A 24,130-nucleotide genomic window follows, 5' to 3' on the forward strand; every position below is an offset into this window, starting at 1 on the left:
TTTGTTTAAAAATATCCTACATCCTGCAGTAACAAAAACATCTTTGCTCCCTAGGAAAGCTGATGAGTAAAAGGGATTTTATTATAAGGCTTATTTAGCAATACATTCTGATTCAAGTGATAAGGGCATATCCTCCATGAGCTAAATCACATAGCTAAATCACATCATAGAACAGTCCAAATATGCATTTAATGTCTTGTGCCAAAAGACAGCGTCATGCGTTGTTTTCTTTTTAATGATCAAATGTAGACTCCCAAAGATTGATCAGTGGTGATTCTGAAGCTGTCTTCTTGCCAATCAATCTAGATAATTATGAAAAAGCATATATTTATGAAGATAACAATGTTCAGTGAGCGGTAAATATCAGGCATGTCTAGACCACAAATTTGTATCAGTTTCATGCCATTTTAAAGGCTTGTCTCCAAAGAATCTCAAGAAACATACCTCAAGAGATGCTACCACCATGAGGTATTATCCTACACACCAACAGAGAACTAAGTTTGCTAAGACTGTGAACACACTATATCTTTAAAGCCTGTCTAAAGCACACAACTTGCACACATTCAGCTTTATGAATGTGGCAAAAAATAAATAAACCTAAAATGGAAAGTGATCAGGGTTGTGGGAAAAATGACTTGGGAAATCTCACCTGCCATGAAGCCCAATGTGTTTCGACTATACACAATTTTGGCTTTAGGTGCAACCCCCATGTGAGCTGTGGGCTTAATGTATAACAAAAGCTTTTGGAGGGAGAGGCTCCCATGGAGCAGTTCAGTGAGGACGAAATATGCTCAGTGGGTATGAAATGCTGGCTGGCTGCTGGAGGGAGGATTGGAAAACCAAATGCCAGGACTGAAAGAGAAGGAATGGAATAGAATATACTGGAAGAATGCACGGCATGTGCATTGAATGCGAGCACTCCATATTATGTCATTTTATTGCAGGACCAACCTGTATGTATACATTATCAAGCATGTTATTATATATAGTGGTACCTCCGGTTGTGAACTTAATCCGTTCCAGAGGTCCGTTCATAACCAGAAACCGCTTGTAACATGAGGCGTGCTTTCGCTAATGGCACCCCTCTGCTGCCACGCCACTGGGGTGTGATTTCTGCTCACATCCTGGGGCAAAGGTCACAACAAGGAGACCTACTTTGGGGTTAGCGGAGCACATAACCCAAAGGATACATAAGGGGGTACGTAACAATCAGTACAACTGTACAGCGCTATTTTTCTGTTTAAAACAAAGGTGCTGGAACTCACCAAGAATGTTTCCTTTGTTCTCCTAAAATAGCAATGGCGCCCACCTGAGAGGTTCTGGCAAGTTCTGGCTGAAAAAAGCCCTGATCGTACAGAGGCCAGGCTTGATTTGCCTGTTGCAATTACAGTAATACCTCCGCGAACGTCCGCCTCATCTAGCGTCCATTCCAGGGAACATCCATGGCAAACCTGGAAGTACCAGAAAGGGTTACTTCCGGGTTTGCCACTCACACATGTGCAGAAGTGCTAAATCATGCATCGCTCATGCACAGAAGCGCAAACCGCTCTGCGCCCATGTGCAGATGCAATGCTTTGCCCTGTGTTCTTTTCAGCTAGCGGTCAGGGCTCCGGAATGCATCCTGGTCGCAAAACAAGGTACGACTGTAGTCAGGTTCTTGGTTCACTCAGCAAAGTGTAAATGCTACCTGAACTGGGTCATTAAATGGGCTCCATTTAATTAATTAGTACACCAATGGGCAGTTCATCTAGTTTAGGTGTGAAGAACCTTTCTCCAGGCACCAGCCATTTCCAACAATCCATGGCTCCAAAATGCAAATCATCTGACTACAAAGAAGTAGATCTCAGTCCAACTCACCATTTCCTCTATTCTTCATCGTCTGCATTATTCTGCTCCTTCTTCTTCTTCTTCTTCTGACCTTTCTTCTTCTTATTCTCATCTCTCTTCTGCTCTTTGCTCTGCTGACTTTGGTCTTCGTTCAATATTTTCTGAAAATGCAGTGTTAATGTGTGTTTATACACACCCACAAACCACTTTCAAGATCTTCAGATCATTCTGACGCTGTCCCTCAAGTTCAGCAACATGTTATTCTAGTTTATGTTTATTGCTTTGAGAGATATATATCCAAAAGACAGTTTTAGCACGGGGATTCCATGACCTTTTATAAGCTCTGTGCTAAATATCCACATACCATTTTTTAAAGCATTGGAGGGAACTATTTGCACTGGCAAAGATTGCTTTGAACACGGTGGGTACAGAATTTTCTCAATAGAGAAATAAATATTGCAGGGTCCAACAAGGGGGCTTGCATTTACTTTTTGAGCACGACAAGGTGGTGAAGGGTCTTCCTTAACCCCCAAAACATTGAGGGTAAAGCCTACACTCTCTCAGATTACCCTGAATGCTTTGGATATTAAGGAAGATTCTATGCCCACTCCACCCAGCCAGCTCATTAAGATGAAATGATAATGCAACAGGCTTGTTTTCTCCTGCTCCAGAGTAAGACCTGAACCAATGGATTCAAGTTACAAGAAAAGAGATTCCCATGCAACATCAGGAATAACTTTATGATAGTAAGAACTGTAAGATAGTGGAACGGACTCCCTTGGAAGGTGATGGCCTCCTTTTCCTTGGAGGTTTGTAAGCAGAGGTTGGGTGGTCATATGTCATGGGTGCTTTAGATGACATTCCTGCATGGCAGAGGACTAGATGGCCATCAGGGTTCCTCCAGAGTCTATGCTTGTATGATAGGGTTGCCATACGGTCAGAATTTCCTGGACATAGCAGGAAAATGGCAGTTGGAAACAGCATCCGAGTGGAAATCTCTGAAATGTCTGGGAAAATGCAAACATATGGCAAGCCATGTCGGAAGTCTAGGTTTTGGCGAATTTCCTTAACAATAGCTCAAAAAGTCAATTTTAAGATTTTGCACAACCACTTTGGGCAACACTTAAAAAAAAAAGCTAAAAGCTCAACAACTTTTGTGTCTGAATTTTTTACTTTTGGGCAACCCTATATTCTATGATAAATAGAATTGCCCTGTTCTCCCTCCCCTGGGTCCATGAATTAGCGTAGCTTTCTTTTATTTACTGGGAAAGCTCATTTGCTCCTCACGATTGTATGGGAGAATATACAGTGGTACCTCGGGTTAAGTACTTAATTCGTTCCGGAGGTCCGTTCTTAACCTGAAACTGTTCTTAACCTGAACCACCAATTTAGCTTATGGGGCCTCCTGCTGCTGCCGTGCCGCCGGAGCACGATTTCTGTTCTCATCCTGAAGCAAAGTTCTTAACCCGAAGTACTATTTCTGGGTTAGCGGAGTCTGTAACCTGAAGCGTATGTAACCCGAGGTACCGATGTAAAGGCAAAACGTAGGAAAGTGATGGTCAGAAAGTGATGTTGCTTCCTGGACAATATGACAAGTGAATAAGGGCAAGGATCAGAATGACTCTTTCCTTAGAGTGCAGAAAGAATGTATTTGCTGTGGCCACTGGAATTCATGACAATCTCTTCCCTTTTGCATGCCCACTCACATTGAATCTACACTTTGGGCTTTTCATGAGATGCGTTTGGGTACCTTAATATCTTTAGACAGAAACTCACATTTTTGTCTTTATCGTCTTGCCCAGTTTTCTGTAAAGCAAAGCAAAGGGTTACTTCTAAACATCAGCATTTCAAAGAAAAACAGAGAGCAGTGCAGCACAGGAGGTCAAGGGTGGAATTCAACACCATGCTCTTCCAATCACTCTGCATCTGCAAGCATTTCTTTCAACTTGCCAAGTGGAATAATCCCCCTTTTCTCTATCTGCACACTGTTCTAGGACATATCCCACCCCCCCAAAGCCAATTTCAGGGGATGTGTGGGGCACAGGAGAGAAGCCTTGTTGTGCAAGTGGGTGTCCTTGTGCAAGGGTGAATCTAACTCAAAGTGCAAAGTGTTGTAAACAAAATCTGCCCTTTCTCCCTTATGGGGTATCCAAGAGTCCTTACGTGGGTTACCTATCGGTAGGAGGAAAATAACAGAGGCCAACCAGAGAATATTGAAAAGCAAAGCAGCTAGTAAGCCTGATCTTTATTGATCTGTTGCAACAGGGTGCTCTCCTCACACGCAGGAGGACGGAGGAGGACCTAGAACAAAGGTGCGCCTGCCCTTATATAGACATTTTAAATTCCCTGCCCTGGAGCTCAAGACCACCCCTCCATACATCGTACATACATCACAGAAAAGGCGGCCTACAACAGAAATTTGAATGTTGTTGTTTTTTCTGTCTGCCAGGTTATCTGATAATGCCTTATCTGATTGCCTTTCCTGGTAGCCTGCCCATTCCTTTGAAATGGTGATTACTAAATTCCTGTAAAAAGGAAGGTTTTTTTTCACCTCCTCCCTCCTTGCAGAGAAACATTTGGTCAGCTTGGGAGTCAAAATGGTTTCAGGACTGTCTTCCTGTGCTGCTTCAGACATGTGGTTTATATATTTATGTACGTGTTTGCTTGGTACATTTATGAACATTTATTTTATATCTAAGACCTTAAAATTCTTATTACAATAGCAGAAGGATACTTTACAGCGCTGAATTCTGAACCATTTTAAGATACCTTGCCCTGTCTAGGTGGAGGCAAAACAACATTCCCACCCACCCAATTTTATGGAATTGGTATAAGGAGAGGAAAATCACATTAAAATAAAATCTAGGAGGATGCCAGAAATCTCAAAGGAGCTGGGTTTGTCATTTAGATCTCTCCAGGGTTCTGCAAAATCCAATATTTCGTTAAGGAAAATCAGTTCTGTACTGAAAGACAATGGCATGGAATAAATAACTGAAAGCAGGGGAGGGCTAATGAGACTTACCACTCCAATATTGAAATTTATACCTGCCTGGAAGAAAAGAGACAGGGGTTAATGTATATATGTTTCTTTGGCTGGCCTACATTTCATGAGACAAAAAGGATCTTCCAAACTGGATTATTTGATGTATGATTCTTTGTATGACAGCAGCTGTTACATTTCTTTCACTCCATTCTGCTCCTTCTCTGCATCACCCCCTAGGATGATGTTTACAGTCCCTAGGAACTGTTTATAATAAGCGTATGTTGATGCTGGGTAGCCATATTAAGCTGCGTTATTACCATTGCTCTGTAGCTCAGTGTCAGTGCTGCCAACTCCGAATGGTAGCTTCTTTTTAGGACCTTAGGTAGGGATGGCCAAATCTGTCAGTAAGTCTGTTTCTCATTTTTTCTAATCAAATAAGTTTTTCTAATCTAATCAGTATGTGATTTTTTATTTTTTATTTTTTAAAAGAATCCTAATGGAAATCTATCAGCATTTGAGTGCATCTTTTTCTAATAGATATACTTTAATGCAATATTTTTGCAATCAATTTTTCCTAATATACTGCATAGGGTTTTTTGTTTTAAAAATGAATACTCTTTTTTGATACACTTTCCCTTAAAGTTCACTTTTTTTTGTTTGGAGAACATGGTTGCAAAATTTTAAAATGTGTTTTGGTTCTTTTATTACTTTGGGAAATCCCCCCCCCCCATCTTAAGCATTGAACCTTTTACAGGCCTGCTACTAGATTTCCTTTTAATTGGGACTACCAACGATTGTAATCTTCTTCTTCATCATCATCATTATCATCATCTAATCATCTACTAGATTTCCTTTTAATTGGGACTACCAATGATTGTAATCTTCTTCTTCTTCTTCTTCTTCTTCATCATCTATACATACATCACATTCCCCAAAATGTAACTCACCATAAGTAGAAGTCTCAAGCAAATGGACCCTTGGACTGGCTGAAATCCTGGAATTTCACATCCTTTATTCACTTCTACAATCTATAGTTAAAACCGTAGTCGAAATGATTCAGAATAATGTAACAAATATTTCAGATTTCCCATTTATCCCCATTTACTAGAAATTTAGCATTATGGCACAACTTGCTACATCTTCCCAGGGAGGGAGGTATTCTTTTATGCCAATCATTATTTTATGCCAAAGTATTCTCTTTGCAGTTGTCCAAGCTGACATGGCTTTATTCCAAGTAGAACAGCCACACATTGTTAAAAAGGAGGAAATGCACCAGCCAAAAAAGAGGACAAAGGGGGACACAGATTTTCATAAAATTTGTGCAACCTCATTTATATGTGTAAATCCGAATTTAGTAATACTTGCTGTAATTTAAATAGAAACGTGAGGTTTCCAGGATCTAGCTGTTAATGGCAACTTAAAGACCACTTCTGTCCCTTATTAGGGTTCTTTAACTTTAAACTAGGTTTCAGCTGGACAAAGTGACGACTGTCCTCTGGTAGCCCTTCAAACAGGGAATGGTCCTCTGTAAAGTAGGGCACACGGCTGCCCTAATTCCAAGATGGCCTGTGGGTGAGCTGATTACTCTGGTGTCACCTGGATGAAATGCTTTTGGGGTGGGGTGAGGGGAAGGAAACCAACCCATTTATAGCCCACGACAATTGTGGTCAGCAATGGTGAGTATCACATTGCAGAAATGAATTGGCACCCATTTGCTGCCTGGAAACATCTTCTAAGGTGGCACTCAGCTGAGTTAAACTCAGAAATGAATGGGCCTAACTTGGCTGTGTTCATTAATTCCAATGGGTCTACTCTGAGTAAAAGTTGAATACAATCCCTATGTTCAGAGTTCGTTTTTCCTGGCGCATTGACTGTGATCTAAGATTTCAGAAGCTGCTGTTCTCACCATATTTTAAACTTTATAGTAACAATTTCATGGGGCCAGCCCCCACCTTATTTTTTAAAAGGCTGAAGCAAAATAAAGACAGGGCCTTCCATATATTGCAGCAGAAATAATTACGTTTTAAAAATATGTCTTGATGCACTACTATCAAAACTGAAACAAATAATAACTACTATAAATGTAAGTTGTGGATCTTACTGCACTCGATTTCTCATTATAATGACAGAATACAGTTTAGCCTATTCAGCCTTAACAAAATGGACACATCTGTGACCCTATAATGCATGTAAATGCATACTTTGATTAACAGGCTAGCAAAATTGTATCTGGGTATCTACTTCCACTTTTTGTTGTTTTTTCTTGGTCTTCCTGGATGTTTTTTAAAAAAGAAAAGTAAAAAAGAAAAAAGTTATTATTTTGCTTCCACAGTGGAATTTTAAGTACAAGAAGAACATGAAAAGTTCATGGAAAACCACAGGCCATATTCTTATAACAGAAATCAAGTTCAGGAAAATGTCTCCCATTTGTGGACAAACTATGCCAGAACACACCTAGATCATTCACACACACCTAGAACTGTCCTAGATAACCCTTCGAAACAGGGTTGGGAGTTCCGGAACAACCCATAACAATAATCCTGTAAGTTCCCGTCTAAAGTCACCCATCAGCCTAACCTTTTTTGTTACTGGAACAGCCTTGGTCACCCCCAGTGCCAGAAAACAGACGAAAAGCACACCAGCCAGGAATGGCAGCCTCATTGCGTCCAGATCTAGCCTCTTCACAGCAGGTTTTGTGTTATCAAGAATGCACTGTTAGGTTACCCAGTTCTGATTTCTGTTTGTCTTTATATCCTATACAGAGCCACACAGCCTGGAAAGGCAGCCCAATGGATCCTTCTGTTATGATAGCCCTCCCCTTTCCCTGTCCTATATGACTGTCTTGCCCCCCACCCACCTCAGTTCCTCGTGGCTTTCAAAGTTCTCCTCTTTCATTCTTCTCCTTATCTCTCCTGGCATTCACGATGCCTTAAGCAATACCATTTAGGAAAAGGACTCTTGCATACATGGCTGTCTAAAAGTCTGTCAAAGGTCTCTGAGCTCAGTTGCGTAAGAGGCAAGAAGTCCTGAGGTGGGCCTCAAGTGTATTAAAATGGCTGATCAAGAGTGGCGGTTGGGGACTTGAATGAAAGATCTTCCATGAGCACCGAAGTTCTTCCATGAACTTCGACAAGGCCCCTGGCAACTCCTAGACACGTTCCATATTACCCATGGCACCATGGATTGTAGATAGATACAAATAAGCACGTGTTGATGACAGGAATGCCATATTAACTTCATGGACCTCGTCCACCCACTGTTCCACATTCAGCGCATATCTTCTCCTCAGAAAGAGCCATGGCATATCCCCCATCAGAGCTGCTTCATAGCCTCACATGTGGGTCACAGCCTTCCTACAGGAACCGGGGCATTCTTCTGAAACCAAAGTTTTCACACAGGTAATGCAGAATGCTGCAGCTAATAATAATTCTTTAAAATCTGAGTAACGAGAGCATTTCACAAGGGAGGGAAACACAGAGCCACATGGGCAAGGATAGTCACTACAATAGCCAGGTCTCAAGCAGCAATGCTATGAGTTGTCCTCATTGCTCAGATCCATATGAGAAACAGCAGGTGTGTATTTGATTCCCAATCCTCCGTAATGCAGATTCTACCATCTGCATTTCCTGATGGCAACAATAATTTTGAAAGTCTTCTAGCATGCCTGCTTTACCAAGAATGCTAATAAGCTGTTAGAATATTAAATGAAACTTCTTTATTTGCCATTGTTTTTTGAGGAAGCTTTGAAATGTAACCTACAGTATTACCCCCATTAAAAAAAGGATAGTTTAGATTAGCCTTTGCTAACCTGGTATCCTCCAGATGTTCTGGACTAAAATTCCCATGGCTGATGGGAATTGTAGTCTGGAGGACATCAGGTTGGCAAAAGCTCGTTTAGATGGCAGGTTGTTTGGGGCAGCAATTTTAAAAACAAACAGTTCTTTTAGTCTACTACAGTAAAATATTTTGTTACCCTATCTAGTTAACAGCTGTTGGTGGGATGATTGGTAAGGCCACAACAACTTCTTATAAACTCTCATTTCTTTTCATTTCACCATTACCAACAGATATAGAGTGGTAGGAAACAAAAAGAGAATGATGATGTTTTAGAAGGACTTGCGTGAATTTACTTGACAGGGCTGATATTAAATTGAATTGTACATACTAGAATGAGAAATTCTGGACTTATGGAAACACTAGTATTCAGAAGATCTTGGGCAAATACGCTTGGCAGTTAATAACAGAAGTATTTTGGGTGTCATCCTAGGCACACTCACCTGGGAAAAAGTTCAATTGAAATCAGTGGGGTTTACTTTTGAGTAGATGCACACAGCACCGGGTTGTTGATTGGGTCTTCTCTATGGTCAGAAAGACAAGCAAACAGTGGAAAAAGAGCTATGCTAGATTTTATAAGGTAATTTTTTAAGAGCCTCGTGAATAAGACAGGAGTTTATGATATGAGAAAGAATGTTCTGAATGCTGTCATAAATGTGTATTCAAGACCTAAATTTATTACTCAGTTAGACATCGGCTTGGATTCTGAGATAAGTTAACAAGGAAGTTGGTGGAAGGAGAGTTTCCCATCCCTTACTCCTCAAGCAAGTACATGAAGGGCCACGGGGCTCCTCTTTAATAATTTGGGGTGGCGTGTGAGAGGCTGCTGGGAAGGAAGGAATCATTCCAAAATTGGAGACGCCTCCAATCTCCCCTGCCCCCAGTATGGACTTAAAGATTTCTTCCAGTTTATTTTTCCATGCATTCTTTTAAAAATCTTGACCTTTTTAATGGGTTGTTAGGTCCTGAAATATTTATGGATAAAAATGTCCCTTTAGTATTTTTTTGTGTTAATATATAAACATGAAGGGATGTGGGTGACGCTGTGGGTTAAACCACAGAGCCTAGGACTTGCCGATCAGAAGGTCGGCGGTTCGAATCCCTGCGACGGGGTGAGCTCCCATTGCTCGGTCCCAGCTCCTGTCAACTTAGCAGTTTGAAAGCACATCAGAGTGCAAGTAGATAAATAGGTACTGCTCCGTCAGGAAGGTAAACGGCGTTTCCGTGCGCTGCTCTGGTTTGCCAGAAGCGGCTTCGTCATACTGGCCACGTGACCCAGAAGCTGTACGCCGGCTCCCTCAGCCAATAAAGCAAGATGAGCGCCACAACCCCAGAGTCGGCCATGACTGGACCTAATGGTCAGGGGTCCCTTTACCTATACATGAAACCATTCTATCCCCAAATTAGCATTTTTAGATATTGTGTCTGTTTCCCATGTATTTTATGCCGTAAGTCACTTGGGCACACCTTTCATATGTGCAAAGAATAAATATAATATATAAGAATAAAACCAAAAGAACCATCAGAAAAGAACAAAAGGAGTGAAGAAAGCAGGAGATATCCTATCTAGAAATAGTGCAATTTAATCTGATGGATTTTATACATATATCAAATTCCTCTTCTTGGAAATCTTCTTGTACCCATGTCTTCTTCCTTCAACATACCTGCTTCAACCTCATCAGAATGCCAACAATTCCATACATTTCTTAGATTCAGTAGATCTTTTGGTCGGTGTTTTGCTTTTAAGCTTAATAGTAACTTAAAAGGGAAACAGCATGTATAAAGTATTCTTCCAGATTCTATATTGCCAGCTTTTGAAATTAATTGAATACTGCACTCTTTCAGCCCCTAATATTGAAATTTAGATCTTATTAATGAGCTCTCCAACAAAATGTTGCAGTCGAGAGTGCTCCTCTTCTTCGTTCCCAGTCCCCCTTTTCAAACATAAATTCTTGCCCTATGCCACCATATTTTTGTTTTTAAACTGTTTACAGTTTTATGTTCAGGCTGCAACTGCTGTTCCAAACCATTTCTCATTTCCACAAAAGCCCCACAGGAAGCTGGGATCCGGCATTGACTGTAAGTATGTGGAAATGGCTACGTCAGAAAGAAGCAGACCTGAACATCTGTGATATAAAAAGTTATGGGGTTTTAGCAGGAAACTATGAGACATGCACTGATTGCAGTCAGAGTGATATTACCGGTCCATAACATTTAAAGGTTTACGTCGGGAGCACAAATGTTCACGAATGCCCAATAAAAGGGACATCTGGAAAGTCCCTCAGTCAGCATCCCATGGCCATTGAGCATGCTCCGTCCATGTTGAACCAAAAATGACAGATTCATCAATCCTTATCCCAGGATTAACACATTACAGTTGACTAACCTGAATGCTTATCGTAGCATCAGTCACTGAAGCCAGGCTGTCTCTGATTTTGCTTTGCTATTTGCAGGGGAGTAAAGACCTATTTATTTTGTTCCACCAGTTCTGTTTGTGCTATTCTTTTTCCTCTGATGTATTTATTTATTTATTGTAATTGCTAATTATAGTTTTAAATTGTTAAATTGTTATTGTTTTTAAATCGTGTCTTCATTGTTACTGTGAAACACTTTGAGAAGAATCATGGCCGAAATGTGGTACACCAGTATTGTAAATAAAAACATATAGATAAGTAAATGTTCATAGCTTTCTTCATAAGGCTACAGGATCTAACTCTCTCAGTAATGCTGCCCGTATGCAAGCTTTGCACTAGATGAAATGAACTGTGTAAACTACTCTCTCTGGACAAATACATTTTATACTGTGGACCAGAAGAGGGTGTTAGAGTTATAACTACCAGAAAAAGAGAGGCATTATTATTTAATATAGTGAGGGAGCTGGCAAGTAGATCTCTAAAAAACCAAGTGATTGTTTTCTTCCACATATAAAGTGGCATTAAAGAATTGTAACCCAATGATTCTTTATACATGGACTGACAGAACTTCCAATAATAAATGTTCTCCTAATTGTGGAATTTGATGCCTAATTCCTTGTGATTAAGTCCCACTGAACTCAGTAATTTTCTGAGTAAATAATAAATAATAATAAGTGCTGTAAAACGTGTACAGTAATTTTCACTATCATTGTCTAGGGGCTCCTATTAAGGTCTCTGTTGTTGGATTTACTGCACCAACTATTAAAAATGTTCTACTTTAATCTGTGGAATTTCAAATTTTTGTGTTTTTCTTTTTATTTAAACGCGCATAGGATGTGCCTGGGAAGAGAGGGGAAGGGAGGGGAAGGCAGGGGGCTAATGACAGTGGTTTTTGGTAGGTGGCAGGCGGTATGGGGGGTGCAGAACAGGTAAGGGACACACAGCACAGGCAGTTGGTGACTGTGCAGTGCGCCAACCCCTCCTCCAGCCTGGGGAATTGTGGCTGTCCTATCAGCCAACCCTCAAGTCTGTGGCTGCTGTTTTGAATGACAGGTCAGTTTGGAGTAAGACCTCTCTCATCCATGATCTGAATAGGAATGAGGAGACCAATCTGGTCTCTATCATTATCACTGAGACTTAGGTGGGTGAACAGAGTGGAGTTGTGAATCAGCTATACAGGTGCAAATACAATGTATTAAGTGTGTTTTAAGTGCATTATACAAATGTGACACTAGATGATGATGGTGAGTGAATTCAATATATTTTTCAAAACGCTTTTTAAAAAAGCATTTTCACAGTGTTTTTTATATGTGTCTAGAGTCCACCTTGGTCTCATTCAGCTGTGCCCACCTGGGTACTTAGTGCAGCACCAGGGCAGGTCTGATGGTCAGGGAGGAGGAGATGCTGTGGTCTAATAGAAATTCTTGTCAACAAAGGTTGGTATAGTAAAAGCTATGGTTTTCCCAGGAGTGATGTATGCAAGTGAGAGCTGGACCATAAAGAAGGCTGATCGCCAAAGAATTGATACTTTTGAATTATGGTGCTGGAGGAGACTCTTGAGAGTCCCATGGACTTCAAGAAGATCAAACCTATCCATTCTGAAGGAAATTAGCCCTGAGTACTCACTGGAAGGACAGATCGTGAAGCTGAGGCTCCAATACTTTGGCCACCTCATGAGAAGAGAAGACTCCCTGGAAAAGACCCTGATGTTGGGAAAGATGGAGGGCACAAGGAGAAGGGGACGGCAGAGGACGAGATGGCTGGACAGTGTTCTCGAAGCTACAAACATGAGTCTGACCAAACTGTGGGAGGCAGTGGAAGACAGGAATGCCTGGCGTGCTCTGGTCCATGGGGTCACGAAGAGTCGGACACGACTAAACGACTAAACAACAAATAGAAATTCTCTGTCTTCTCTTCAGGCTGTTTGTGTGTGTGTGTGTGTGTGTGTGACATTGGGCATTCGGTTTGGATTAGGGACTCTGATGGTTTACTGCTCAGTGGTCTCCCTGACTGAGCTGACAGAGCTGGTCTCAGAGGTGGTGTTGGGGACTCCTAGACTGCTGCTGGTTTTGTGTGCTTTCATGCCGGTGAGACTGGCTCTGGGGTGGTTCAGGATCTCTTGGCTGCCATGACGACGGGGCTGTTCCAACATGTCATTGGCCCAATGCATGTGGAAGGCCACATTCTGGACCTTCTTTCTCTCAACTAGGCAGGAAAAGAAGGACCTGAAAGTGGGGGGTATTGATATTAGCCCCTTTTCATGGTCCGATCACTTCCTGTTGAGATTTAGGCCAGCAGCACCTTTTCCCCTCTGCAGCAGAGGGGGACCTGTTAAGGCGGCCTGCCCTCAGAAGCTAATGGATCTTACTGGTTTCCTGTCGACTTTAGGATTTTCCAGCTGAGATGAGTGGTACTCCTGTCGAAGCCCTGGCTGACCTGTGGAACATCTAAATGGCTTGGGGCACATGAGCGCCTCTGAGCTCCCTCTCCCGCTTTGTGGTGTCTAATGGGCTCCCTGGTACTCTCCAGAGGTTAGGGCGAGGAAACTAATGACTTAAAACCAGGTACACATTCAAACTGAGCCTCTTCAGTTGAGGCACAAGTTTAGTCATGCCAGCCCAGGTCTCTTTTTCTGTAGCAACTGATAATGCTTTCAGACCTTGAAAGAGAACCTGACCTTTGGAATTCTGCTCAATTCTTGTGGGGCAACTTTATCCTATATGCTCTTGATTATCAGTGATGGGTTGATTAGATGTCTTTCTTAGTTAATGATTTCTTCCGATGGGCCTAAATTAGCAGGCACCAGCTGGCACTGCAAGAAAACCCTTTCATCAGGAAAAGATTCTTGGGCAATTGAGGTCACGCAACTTATCACAACAAACTTGCTCTCAATAGATGCCTTTAGAAAGAATTCATTGACCTCAAACAAGATCTGCTCTGGGAGCTAAAACGCATGGTCAAGAGAACCACATGGAACATCTCCTACATAGCTGAAACATTTCAGGTTGCAGATTGGGAGACATGGGTCTCAGTGGTCCCCTCTGTGCATGGACACCCCACCCAGAAAAGAAAACATACCAGAGGAAAAGGTTGTAGGCTGATTTTCTAAAAGAGATGCTAGTTTTTTAAGTACAGCTTGTTTCTATGTGGAGAGCATGCAGACATGTGTTTTCTTGCTTCCCCTCTTTGTGGTTGTTGTTCGACTCTCCGTGACCCCATGAACCAGAGCATGCCTTGGAAACTCTCACTTTCTTCTCAAAGCTTCTCCTTTTTTATGTCCATGGAGTTTTCCTGGCAAAATACTGGACTGGTTTGCCAGTTCCTTCTCCAGGTGGATCACATTTAGTCTAAACTTTTGGCTATGACCTGTCCATCTTGGGTGGCCCTGCACGGCATAGCTCAGAGCTTCTTGGAGTTATTCAAGCCCCTTTGCCACGACAAGGCAGTGATCCATGAAGGGGCTCTTTGTGGTAGACTCCAATAAAAGCTTTCCCATATGATTCTCTTGACTGCTTCAGCTCCAAGTGGCAGCATTTACAAGGTCCCCCATGCAGTTGTAAACCACTCACTCCCTATGCACCTTTGCAACCACAATGGCACTTTTCTGGTCCCCAGCTACTGCCAATTCTGCTGTGTGTGCGCTGCATACCCATGTTTAATTGAAGCCATGTTGATCAGAGGGAGGGAATGCAGGAAGGCGGAGGAAAGGCTGACACACTCAAGGGGCAATAAAGCAGTTGGTCACGCACGGGCATCAGCTTATGCCTCTCCATTCTGGGCACCTTGGTGTGCATCTAGTTCATCCCTGTCTTTGATCTCCAGCAGCAGAAGCAAGGCATGGGCATTGAGGGCCAACTCCAGTTGGTTGGAATATGGTGCTGATAATGCCAAGGTTGCAGGTTCAATCCCCTGTATGGGACAGCTGCATATTCCTGCATTGCAGGGGCTTGGACTAGATGATCACCAAGGTCCCTTCCAACTCTATGATTCTATGATCACACACTTTGGATTTCTTTTTTGGGTGGGCACCCACCTGATGCTAAGATCCCCAGGCTGAGTAACTTGCAAATAACAAATCCTCTGTCTCTGCACAATCTCTTCTCCTGGGTTCTCATTTTGCCACTTACAGAACTGAATGGAGGAGTTCCTATTGGGAGCCATTTGTGAAATTATCGTCTGATATATTGCATGGTTGAAAATCATTGCTGATAACAAGAATGTCACAGTTCAGGTGCCAAGACCTGTTTCTTAACTGCAGCAATGAAATCGATAGGATGTGCCAAGAGTATGGTTGATCCTCATTTAGCTAGCTGGCTAAAACACAGGGAAGTGCTTATCTTATCTCTCAGAATATCGTTTGAGAATTGCAGCTGAAATGTACCTGACAAAGTCCAGCCTGGCATCCTGCCTGCTAAATAGTTCCAGTCAACATTCATCCAATCAACTTAATATAGCAACTCCCTCCCCTGACTAGTAGAGCAATTTTGATCTCACAGATGGGATAGAAATATGAATGGGAATAGTGGGGCTCTTGGCTGCAAATATACATTTATAGCTTCAACTTCCCCAGTGGTGCTGTATCCAAAATTTCAGCTGCAAATTATATACACACTATTCTTTTAAAGCATGTTCAAAGCACAGTTTTCTCCTCAAAACATTCTGGACACTGTAGTTTGTCAAGGGTTTCTGGGAATTTGAACTCTGTGAGGGATAAACTACAGTGCCCAGATTGCTTTGAGGAGGGGAAATATGCTTTGAATGTGGTTTAAGGGCACAGAACAGGCCTTCACCGTGTTGGCGCCCCACTTCTGGAATGCTGTCCCAAGGAAGGCACCATTATTACTTAGCTTTTCTACATTTCTTGCATTTCTTTTCCACCAGACCTTTGTATTTTAGTAATCTATGGGCTCCTTCTCTCTTGAGGTAATGTAACCCTGAAGCTACAGACCTGCTCCTTCTGGGGGAGTGCAATCCCATCTAGAAGAGGCCATCTCTGTACTTCTTGGACCCGAGAACTTGGAACACAAAGCAGCTCTGTCTTATCAGCATTCTATTTCAATTTACTGGCCCATATACATGTTCAAGCCCTGGTCTACCACCTGCACGGCAACTCCTGATTCATATGGAACAGACAGATAGAGCTTAGTATTATCTGCATATTGATGACATCTCATGTATATCTCCGAAGGACAGCTCCCAGCATTTTCAGATAGATGTGGGGGACACAGGGGGCAAGGTGGAACCCTGCATTATGCCACAAGACAACTCCCATAGTGCAATAGCTCTCACCGTAACTACTTTCCGGAAATGACCCTGCAAGTAGGAGCAGAACCACTTAGAAGGATGGCATGGTTAACAGTGTCAAAAGAAATCTAGAAATCTAAGAAGTCCAGAGCAAACAGGGTTGTACTTCTCCTATCTAGCTCCCAGCAAATGTGGGTGACCAAGGTAGTTTCAGTGTCATGAGCCGATTGGAAACCAACCGAAATGGGTCCAGATAATCAATTTCTTTCAAGTATCCCTGAAGCTGGGCCACCACTCTTCCCCCACAATCACCTTGCCTCCAAAGTGGATATTCATCACTGGTGATAGTTGTTACACCAACCAAAGCATCACAAAATAGTGTGCAAGCTCTAGAACTCTTCATCAAGCTGAACAGTAAACAGAGTAATGGGTGGGTGGGGAGAGGAATCTTTTTTGGCTGATGTTGTAGCCAAACAATATTAAGATGAATGTGAAACGAGACAGTAAATATTCAAATGAAGCTCTTTATGTGCTGTGCAGGTATTAGGTTCCACCTGCTGGGAACAAAAAGCAGAACAATGACTAACTCCTCATTTCTGAAAATGTAACAAAATTGTTTAACCATTTAACCACCTGACAAAATGGTATGGAGAACTCAGAAGCTTGCCACACCAATTTTGTATATTTTGGTTGCTTTAATATTTTGGTATTGTCCTAAAACAAACTTTGGAATTCTACTCATATGTAATGCTTCTTCAAATATTTAATCCAAGCACCCAGCCTACAGACAAGTGGAGTGGGACTTTTTTTAATTTAAAAAAAAATCATAATCATCAATGTTTGTTAAGTTTTTTAAATCAGTGGGCATTTAGAGAGGCCTGGAGAGGAGGAAAGAGTTAAGAAAGTATGTGTGGGACTTCAGACGTAGTCTAGAACTGACTGAAGCCAAAAGTAGGTTGCTTAAGAGCTATTATCATGCATGTTTGAATTGCTGGCAGCACACATTTCAAGTTCCTGATAGGTTCACATAGATGTAAGAGTCGTTGTTCCTCAGAAAGTCAGTGTTGACTTTTTACTAGGCTTAGAGTGCTATATGGGGACGCAGGTGGCGCTGTGGGTTAAAGCCTCAGCGCCTAGGCCTTGCCGATCTAAAGGTCAGCGGTTCGAATCCCTGCGGCGGGGTGCGCTCCCGCTGCTCGGTCCCAGCGCCTGCCAACCTAGCAGTTCGAAAGCACCTCCGGGTGCAAGTAGATAAATAGGGACCGCTTACCAGCGGGAAGGTAAAACGGCGTTTCCGTGTGCGGCTCTGGCTCGCCAGATGCAGCTTTGTCATGCTGGCCACGTGACCCGGAAGTGTCTCCGGACAGCGCTGGCCCCTGGCCTCTTAAGTGAGATGGGCGCACAACCCCAGAGTCTGTCAAGACTGGCCCGTACGGGCAGGAGTACCTTTACCTTTCCCTTTAGAGTGCTATACAGTGGTACCTCGGGTTAAGAACTTAATTCATTCTGGAGGTCCATTCTTAACCTGAAACTGTTCTTAACCTGAGGTACCATGTTAGCTAATGGGGCCTCCTGCTGCCGCTGCGCTGCCAGAGCATGATTTCTGTTCTCATCCTGAAGCAAAGTTCTTAACCTGGGGTACTATTTCTGGGTTAGTGGAGTCTGTAACCTGAAGCGTCTGTAACCCGAGGTACCACTGTACTTGCTACTCATGTGTAAGCTTTACTGAGTTTAGTGGGGCGGTATATAAAGTTAAGAGTACAGGATTCTCACCCTTGTTTAAAATACTTCGCCACCAATTTAGAAAATACACATGCTAAGATGTTGCTCTCAAACCAGTCCTATGCTGAGCAGGCATGTCAATGCTTTTTTTTTTTTTTTTTGGGCACTATGGAGACACAGACATCTTCAGCAGGAGAGGTAATTTAGTACAGTCTGATCTTGTTTGCCTTGGCTGACCTGACAAATTCAAACCAATTAGTTGCCCTATACTTAGATTCTCAGAATTTGAATTGGCAAAGCACCTAAGGCAAAACGGACAACAATGGTCAGGGTCCAGATTGAATGCTCTGCACTTGTCTTTCCCGCCCTTATTATACAGAGTGGAACAGCTTCCAAACACCACCTGGGGTTGGTTGCAACAAGGCAGCATGAAGAAGCTTTGTGCTCTCTCTCCTTGGGTCAATATTTAATTTCTCTCAGCAGTAAGACACCCGCAAAGAGGATTGATAAAAGTTTGCTAGTTCAAATAAGGACTTTCAATTAAACTAAACCCCCAGCCTGATTCCTTTTCTCTCTGTGTTTTCTCTCTCTCTTTAAATCAACAGTCACAGTTTAATATGTTATTCAAAGCTGTACCTCAGAGAACTGTGGACTTGGGAACACTTACTCACTTCAGCTGGGTTTTCACAGGCACTCTTTGCAACAGGGTAAATAATCAGTTTTAGAAGCTAAATCTTATAGGGCCATGTGACTAAATTGCACTTTAGTCAGCCACACCAGTGTGTGAATTGCTTTCAAGATAAGTGAAGGCATAAATCCCCCCCAGGGAACTAAGGAATACCTCAGGTTGAGCAGAAATCACCTCTGCGTTAAGCTCCCCTCTTACAGCAGATAAGCATGGCATTTGATGGCACCTGGAAGGTGGAGAAGAGTGAAAACTATGAGAAGTTCATGGAGGCGATGGGTAAGATGTGGATCCCCTTTGCCTCCTATGGCAATGCTTGTTATCACTGCTATTTGAAAGCTTGGTGGAGATGCTGCCCTTCTTTTCATGGTCTCCTTAGCCACTGATGTTCTGCTGCATTGCCTGCTACCTACTAAATCTTCTATCCTTTAGAGGGAGCTTCCTGAAAAAGAAAAAAAAACCTTGCCAGTAAATGAATCTTGCACAACCATTAGGGTTGCCTCTCCTCCTCCTCCTCCTATTCGTCCAACACGGGAGATGTAGTGATGTTGAAATGTTTTGCTAGGTTTTTTTCCCCGCCTGCAGAGGGAAAAAATATATTTAGCACTGCTGGCACGTTCAACAAAGAATTCACTGGTCTTTATTTTTATCCTGCGCTTTTCTTGAAGCAGCTCAGTGTGGTGTGCGTAATTTATGCCCTTGCCACCACTGTTTTATCTTCACAAGCACCTCTGTGAGGTGGGATGGCTGATAAAGCACATTTGAAACACATTCTTTCCTTCAGAGAATTCTGGCAATGGAGTTTGCCCCTCACAGTCACAATTCCCAGTACAGTGGTACCTCGGGTTAAGTACTTAATTTGTTCCGGAGGTCTGTTCTTAACCTGAAACTCTTCTTAACGTGAAGCACCACTTTAGCTAATGGGGTCTCCTGCTGCCACTGCATCGCCGGAGCATGATTTCTGTTCTCATCCTGAAGCAAATTTCTTAACCTGAAGCACTATTTCTGGGTTAGCGGAGTCTGTAACCTGAAGCGTATGTAACCCAAGGTACCACTGTATCCCTTAACAAACTACAGTGCCTATATATATGTGTATATATACACTGGTGGGGAAGAATGTGCTTCCTATGTGCTTTAAAGTTATAGTGTTTATGCAGCCAGTCACCCTGTGAGCTTCACGGCTAAGCAGATATTTCAACTCAGGTTTTCAATCTCTTGGTTTCACACACATGCAAGCTCTTATCTTAGAAAGTTTAAGGTAAAGGTAAAGGTACCCCTGCCCGTACGGGCCAGTCTTGACAGACTCTGGGGTTGTGCGCCCATCTCACTCAAGAGGCCAGGGGCCAGCGCTGTCCGGAGACACTTCCGGGTCGCGTGGCCAGCGTGACATCGCTGCTCTGGCGAGCCAGAGCCGCACACGGAAACGCCGTTTACCTTCCCGCTGGTAAGCGGTCCCTATTTATCTACTTGCACCCGGAGGTGCTTTCGAACTGCTAGGTTGGGAGGCGCTGGGACCGAGCAGCGGGAGCGCACCCCGCCGCAGGGATTCGAACCGCCGACCTTTCGATCGGCAAGTCCTAGGCGCTGAGGCTTTAACCCACAGCGCCAACTTAGAAAGTTTACCTTTCCTCTTAATCGTGCTTGCAAAACTCAAGGCAATTATTTCCTGCTCTCATACTTTTCTAAGACTTAACATCTCCTTGAGCACTCAATGGAATATGCCATATGCCCGCTATACAGCATTTGCAGCCCTCAAGCTACTGCTGGGAGTCCAATTTTTAAGAAAATTAAATTTATATACCACCCCATATCCACAGGTCTCAGGGCAGTTCACAGGATTAAATCTCATCAACACCAGCCCTCTTCAGCCCATACCTTCACCATATAGGCCAGCCACGTATATGCAGCTTTCTTCAGTTGACTCTCACCCACTCCCAAAAAAACTTTCCTGCCCAATATTTGGTGCTTCCAAGTAAGGGCTTAATACTGCAAATGCATCATTGAGAAATTCCAAATGGGTGGTTGATAGGAACGAACTTCGATTCAGTTCACATTTGGAGGCAAACTTACCTAATCTACACTTTCTAAACACTGTATTTTACTCTGCAAACCACCTTGAGATCTTACGATGAAGTGCAGTATCTAAATCTAAATAATAATAATAATAATAATAATAATAATAATAATAATAATAAACAATACCCCCATTAAAAAAGAAGTCACATTTTTCTTAATTTTGCAATGCAATCCTCTAGTCAAGTAATGTGTGTGCAAAAGTGCACACGCTAGGGTAAAATGTGCATATAAAAATGAATATGTTAGTGAAAATAGCAAAGAAAAATGCTTTATAGTAGGGAAGGTTGCTTTGCAAACATGACCAATATTTGCATACCAAAATGTATCTATTAGGAGAAAACGTTGGTGAATTTTTGTGAAGGTAGCTTTTAATAGTTGCAAACTGATGTAAAAATGTGAAGAACTGAAGACTGGAAAAATGAGAAACAACAAATTATTTGGGACAGGTTTTTTTTTTTATTAAAAAATTTAGTGCATTTTCCAGGGAAAGAGAAAATCCAAATTAAATGAGAAGAAATGCAGGCTTTGATACTGACTATATCAGGTACACACTGCAAAAAACATGCATGCATGAGGAATGTACATTCCACAACGAACATCTGGAAGCAGCCCTACATAGCTGTTTCACGTTGAGCAGCATCAACTTATGCCACCCCCAAGATGTTTTGCAATGATATCTTCCTTCCCCCTGGCTCAGAAGAATATAGAGAGCAACATAAATCAATTGCTGAATGGATTTACACTAATAAGGGCTCTTTTCAAAGAGAGCAGAACAGAAGGACAGAAAGTTATCTATGAACTCAGGGTTATTGAGGTAACAAATATTAAAGAGAAATGTCAAGAACCCAGCATTAGTTTATCCAATGTGCTTTCCAAGCCTTTGTCTATGGCATATTGCAGATCACATATGGTTCACACACTGCCTTAAAACCATGGCAGGCCAAGAGCATGGGGATATGCAGAAAGGATATCTAGAATGGGTGTGTTAGCAGTGAACACCATAGAAAACTATTTCAGAGTTCAAAAAGAAGAGAGTCTTGGGTACAACTTGCTCAGTGCTAGCCTTCTATTAGTCAATTTGCTTACTTTTTTTTCTTTTTTAAAGAACATTCCTACTGGGTGTTTTACTTGCTACCCTCTTCCCTTCCCAGGTATTAATTTAGTAAAGAGAAAACTAGGGGCCCATGACAACCTGAAGATCATTATTCAACAAGACGGAAACAAATTCACCATCAAAGAATCCAGCAATTTCCGCACAATAGAGATAGTATTCAACCTGAAAGAGAATTTTGACTACAGCTTGGCTGACGGAACGGAACTCCATGTAAGACACCTGTTCTCCTGTGATGGTTTTGTTCCTGTGGGGCGAGTCTGCAGAGAGCAGTACACAACTGATTTGGTTTGGGGTGGTTTCTAGGAACGTTTAAGCTGAACTGTATTTTAAAATGTCCATGTCTTTCTTTATGTTGTAGGGCAACTGGGACCTGAAAGGCAGCCAACTTGTAGGCACATTCAACCGGAAAGATAACGGGAAGGAACTTAAGGCACTGAGAGAAATCGAAGGAGATGAAATGATTCAGGTACGTTCAGCAGGAAAAGCTAATGGATCTTCTTAAGTTTTATTTTCCTTTGCCAACAACAAAAATCATTTACCGGTAGGTTCTTGATGAGGAACAAAGGAGTTGTTCTTAAATTCTGACCCTAAGCCAATTTCCTTGAAAGCACAATTTACTTTCTGTTTAAAGGAAACAGGAAGGAGATACCTGTTTTTCTTTGGTGAATTGAAAGGGTTAGGATTACTACCTGTGGGAGACATTTCTTCTTGGCCGTAAAAGTTCAGAACTTGGGTTACCTCAACCTGTTAAAAAAAAAAAAAGGTATTATAACAAGTTGGAGCTGCCACAGTGCTCAGCGACTCAGCCAGCGACTCACTCGATCAGACTTCTGCATGTCATCCCCAAATTCTTATTTTTCTGTATCTTCACAATAAGCTTACTTATTGGGATGATTCTGGTAATTCTGGAAACCTTTGGGTTTCCCCAAACCTGCTGATACTGCCCTCTTGTGTTTCCGGTGCCATTTTGGCTAACCAACTTTTACTTTCTAAAATAATGCATAAATGGAAGCACAACCGTCCTTTGAAATTCTCACCTCTCCAAATTTTGTAGGGCCTCTCCCTAGCCAAGTAATGTCTATGAAATAACAGCTACTAGCATAAAATGTATATATTTCTGAAACTGTCATACAAAATCGCATTACTAGCCAGTTGAGGGAGAGGGGAGTCCACCCATTTGCTGTCTTCCAGAGATTTACTTCCTTTGTTCCCCTTAATGTCCCTCTAAATATGCATTGGGTGTGCTTTAAATATAGGGTGTGGATCTGCTTAGTAACTGACAGCATTTTTCTCTCCTCTCCTTCCTCTTCACTCCAATAAGTAATATTCTGATTCTCTCTCTCTCTTTTTGTACTATTTCAGACTTACATCTATGAAGGAGTTACAGCAAAGAGAATCTTCAAGAGAGGTTGAACAACAGCCCAGGATTGAAATCTGAAATAAAACTGTACTTTATTTATGGCAACTGTAATTTCCCCACCGAGCACAAGAGTAATGGAGTTCTGATATGCTTGGCAACATACTATAACTGAAATGCAACTAATGTATGTTTATCTATAATACCCATGTCTGTTTAGATAAATCAGCAATACCATTCTACCTTTTATAATATCTACCTTTTATAATAATAATGATGATGGTGTTGGTGGAAATAAACATTACTTCTACTCTGCTTTTTGGAAGCTGCATTTGTCTTTCATTATTGCACATGAATGTTGTTTTGTTTTTTTTAAAAAAACCCACACAATTAGATCACTCCATTTACATAATGAAAACAATATGAGGGCACAACCCAGCACTTAAGTCCGTTTACTTGATCTGTCCACCCCATTCCCTTGATGAACAGATTTACAAGTGATATTAATATTACCAGTTTAAAAGATTTTAAAATAATTAAAAATTATTAGTAAAAGAGGTGAAAACATCAGCACCTATGTGTCTGGATAGGCTTGCCTAAGCAAAAAATGTTTCAACCAGGCACCGAAAAGAGGACAGCAAAGGCAGCCGCTACACTAAAGTATCAATTTCTTACAACCGCAGAGCAAATAATATTGCAGATCACCTATTCAGTACTTGGTTTTTCCGTTTGACACTTCTGCCCCTGAAGGAAAGAATGGAAAAAAAGTCTATTGAAACACGACAATATCGTTCTCCGACTCTTCTTTCTTTGACTATCTCTATGTCCTCTATGACGCAGTCACGCACGTGGCAATGAGATAGGAAACTAATAG

At 42.0% G+C, this 24,130-nt stretch overlaps 1 protein-coding gene and 1 long non-coding RNA gene across 6 annotated transcripts; one reads left to right on the plus strand and one right to left on the minus strand.

Annotated features, from left to right (window-relative positions):
* Positions 1 to 232: 232 nt before the first annotated feature.
* On the minus strand, positions 233 to 24,126 carry LOC310852884. 5 transcript variants are annotated; one of them, XR_014568373.1, is made up of 6 exons: positions 23,699 to 24,126; positions 5,758 to 5,838; positions 4,850 to 4,876; positions 3,604 to 3,633; positions 1,858 to 1,988; positions 233 to 302 (listed from the first exon to the last, which is right to left on the minus strand). It is a non-coding gene; the product is annotated as an uncharacterized lncRNA (long non-coding RNA). The 5 variants fall into 5 exon arrangements; XR_014568374.1 differs by lacking the exon at positions 23,699 to 24,126 and adding an exon at positions 19,171 to 19,534; XR_014568375.1 differs by lacking the exon at positions 23,699 to 24,126 and adding an exon at positions 18,692 to 18,711.
* Positions 18,794 to 23,581, plus strand: FABP2 (fatty acid binding protein 2). Its single transcript, XM_083757006.1, has 4 exons — positions 18,794 to 18,988; positions 21,937 to 22,109; positions 22,258 to 22,365; positions 23,262 to 23,581. Exons 1-4 carry the CDS (start codon positions 18,922 to 18,924, stop codon positions 23,310 to 23,312), a joined length of 399 nt encoding a protein of 132 aa, XP_083613132.1. The 5' UTR covers positions 18,794 to 18,921; the 3' UTR covers positions 23,313 to 23,581.
* Positions 24,127 to 24,130: the final 4 nt, after the last annotated feature.

The sequence above is a fragment of the Podarcis gaigeae genome (genome assembly GCF_964106915.1).
Source record: "Podarcis gaigeae genome assembly, chromosome: 9".
Taxonomy (NCBI): Eukaryota; Metazoa; Chordata; class Lepidosauria; order Squamata; family Lacertidae; genus Podarcis; species Podarcis gaigeae.